At 37.8% G+C, this 3474-nt stretch overlaps 1 protein-coding gene across 1 annotated transcript in view; it reads left to right on the top strand.

Annotated features, from left to right (window-relative positions):
• The window catches only part of KIAA1024L (KIAA1024-like ortholog), a 30445-nt gene extending 28306 nt beyond the window's left edge, over positions 1 to 2139 (top strand). Inside the window, exon 3 of the mRNA XM_011981188.1 lies at positions 1960 to 2139. Within this exon, the coding sequence (XP_011836578.1) occupies positions 1960 to 2139 (180 nt within the window). The remainder of the gene's footprint in view (positions 1 to 1959) is intronic.
• Positions 2140 to 3474: the final 1335 nt, after the last annotated feature.

The following is a 3474-nucleotide window of genomic DNA, read 5'->3' as shown; positions in this document are numbered from 1 at the left end:
ATTATAAAAGGAATTCATGAAAAAGCAAACTTATTATGGGCTGGAAGGATGTATAGAATTCCAAAAGGTATAGATGGCTTGCCTAAGTGGGAAGGCTCTTTTTTCAGGAGTAGCAAGAGCAAAGGCAGAAATATAGGAGCTACAGGTTAAGTAATAGAATAATGGGAAAGTAAGGCTAGAAAATAAAGCTAAAAAATGTTTGAATGTTATGCTTATGAAATTGAAGATTATTGGCAATAAGGAGTAATTTTTTAAGCTGGACAATTATATGAGTTATGTTTAGGAAGAATAAGCCATAAATACAATGAGTGCCATGTTTTACTACAATCAGGACCTGCTCCCTCCCCTACTCAGTCATAACAAAAGCCATAACTTTTGTTTTCATTAAAATTTTTTCTACCTCATTAATTCAACTTTCATCTTCACCCCTGTCTATATCTCATAGACCCCCTAACTTATTTTCTGAAACCTTGACACCACTTTTCGGCTATAAACCCAAGTCCCTGTGGTCACTCCCATTTTTCTACATTGGTAAGAGTTTATAAGCCAGAAAAGAGAAAAGAAATCCATATTTAATTACAAAGGAAAGCTAGAAGCAGAATGTAAGACAAAATAGTCTCTATGAGTGAAGTTCTTAGTGGAGAACAGAGGCATTAAACTTACGAAGTGCAGGCCTCTGATTAGGACACAAAATGAAAGATAGGCATGAGGTAGAGAAGGATTTTTACATCATTATCCTTCTTCACAGATCATCCATATTTTATTTTAACATTTTAGCATTTCTAAAACTAAGAAGTTCAAACTAGTACTAGGGAGAATTGTTTTGCCATCATCAGAATCTATCCTCACTTTCTATTCATACACGCATGCACATTCCTCTCCCAGCAGTGCACCTGGAAGTCTGAAGCTAGTTCATTGACCCCTGACGCTGAGAAAGAAAACTTGCTGTGCCACATTTCAGCTGACTTTAAGTCTTCTGAGACTGGAGAGGCAAAGAGAGGGGGCAGTCCACTGTAAGCCATTACAACAAAGCAGGTGAAATATAATGAAGCATGAAGTAGGTTTGTGAAAGCAGAGATTGAGTATTCCCTGTAAATTTGTTGTATATAAGGCATAGACACCAAATCTACAGCACCAAAACATAGCAAGAGATGTAACAGGAAAAAAAGTATTTTTATTAATGTATGAACAGTAGAGTTTGCACGTGATTTATCAGGCACAGGAGATCAGGTTGACTTGATAATTCTATGGGCCTGGAAGGGAAGATGAAGTCTGTGAAAGAAAGAGAGACATGGGGAATAAATAAGAGCTGATGTGGGGAAGAATATAATGGGTCATTTTTTCAGGAGGTCCAACAAAGTTTCTGCATGCCAGACATGTGGCAGCCCTCTACAAGGAAAATCAGTGGGTCAAGAGTAATGGAAGAGACTCCTGACTTTTAGTCCTACTACTTCCATGGAAGTCAGCTTCTGGATTTACTGAAAACCCCACCAAGCATGTTTATTCCTGCCATGCAGACAAAATCAAACCTCAAAGGTTAATCTAAAGCAAAGAATTTTCATTTTATTTCAACGTACTATGCTGAATTATATGCACTATTTATAGGATGTAAGGAACACTAAATTGGCTACAACATGATAGAAACACTGTTGTGTTTCTGACCTTCTAATGTGAGCAATTTAATTAAAGACTCACGAAGGCCTCCTAATTAATTCTGATGCAGACCTACAAATTGGAACTGCAGGGATTCCTTGTCAGCCAGGAGACTGTAGCTACATTTTTATGCTATTCAAGGAAGCCTCGTATCACTCATGTGAGCCATGACATTGAAGCCTTGCCCAGGACAGAGTGAATATGGACCATCAGTCCCCATGACAGTGTCTTGTTCTGCAATCTCAATTAATTTGTAACACTGACTGATTACTGATTAATCATATTCTCCATGTAATTTTCTTTTAGGAAAATCCTAACGACCTGCGGTTTTGGTTGGGAGACATGTACACTCCAGGTTTTGACACTTTATTGAAAAAGGAAGAGAAACAAGAGAAGCATTCAAAATTTTGTCGTATGGGTCTGATTTTACTTGCCATCATCTCCATCTTGGTTGCCATAGTGACTATTATTACTTTTTTCACCTGAGGAAACTGCAGCAGTCAGAGCTACTTTAAATTTCCTAAACTTTTTTCTGATAAACATTTGAAACCCCCCCAAAAAATAACAAAAGCAAAGTACATGCAGTGTGAATGGATTGTTGATTGTACTATTAAATGTAATTGTCCTGAAGAACGTGAATGTCGAATGTGGCATTCTGGCTTCTCCACTTTGTTCTATAAAAGCTTTGTAAGAGTTCCAGCCTGAGCTTTGTCCTTTGGGAAGCAGGAATTCTGAGGACCATAATCACAGAACAGTTACTATATGCAACCCACATTAAATATCTTCATAGGGAGCAAACAGTATCAAAAATTGTCAGCAGCTTTGTTTTCATGCTTAAACTATATTAACCTTGTTTTAAAAATACTGTTAACTCTTTACCACCTCATCCTCCTGCAATCACCAGAAAAGTTTGAGCTGATAATTTTTTTTTTAACCAACTGCTGGGTAGCTGGGATAAAAATCTTCTGGTTGTGCTGCCAACTGAGTTAGATTCATTCTCTGTTTTATTTTCCTGTATTTCTGTTTAAGTCAGAAAAAAAGGAAGGAGAGAAATATCTTATTCAAATCTATTCTTATTTCCCCAGTAATCATCTATGATGCCCCAGTTTCAGGCTGCAATTTTAATAGAATTAAACTTGGATAGGTTATAGTTACATAATTAATTACATTTAGATCCAATTTATCCAAATTGGCTATGACCCCTGGTGGCAGTTAGTGTGTATATATTGCCAACCATGGCCTAGTTGGGGGTCCCTAGGAAAGCAGAGGGAATACTGCTAAGAGAACAGAGTTTGAAGCCTAACTGCTACTTGCTAACAGACTCTGGCAAGTTATTCTCTCAGAGAAGGAATGATATTACCTGCCCAACAGGGCTGGCCAAAGGACCAAATACAAAACAGGTATGAACAGTATCTGGCTCGAAATAAACAGTTGCTTAGTTAAAGGCTGTTGTTATTATTAATTTGTGCTAGCTAATTGACAACCTGAGTTTACCTTCCATTGTCTGCAGATACCTGGGGACATGGTTGTAGATACAGATGGGGAATCAAGTCATCACCCTGCCCTTCCTTCTAGAATATCCTTTCCTAAACCCCTCATTCCCACTCCTTTCTCATCTATAAGCAACCCAGCCAAAGGCTGCCTTAAGCAAGAAATAAAAGAGGAACTTTCTCTTCTTCCCATGAGCCTAAAGTCAGATTTTGTTCTTTGATATTGCCATATCATTTTGTTGTATTTATCTTAAAGACGCTTGAAATAAAGTACAGTAAAAGACAGTTTGGGATGGGCGTGGTGACTCTCGCCTGTAATCCCAGCACTTTG

The sequence above is a fragment of the Mandrillus leucophaeus genome, unplaced genomic scaffold (assembly GCF_000951045.1).
Source record: "Mandrillus leucophaeus isolate KB7577 unplaced genomic scaffold, Mleu.le_1.0 Scaffold221, whole genome shotgun sequence".
NCBI classification, from domain to species: Eukaryota; Metazoa; Chordata; class Mammalia; order Primates; family Cercopithecidae; genus Mandrillus; species Mandrillus leucophaeus.
Note: the sequence above shows the minus strand (reverse complement) of the source record. Positions and strands in the feature narration are given on the sequence as shown.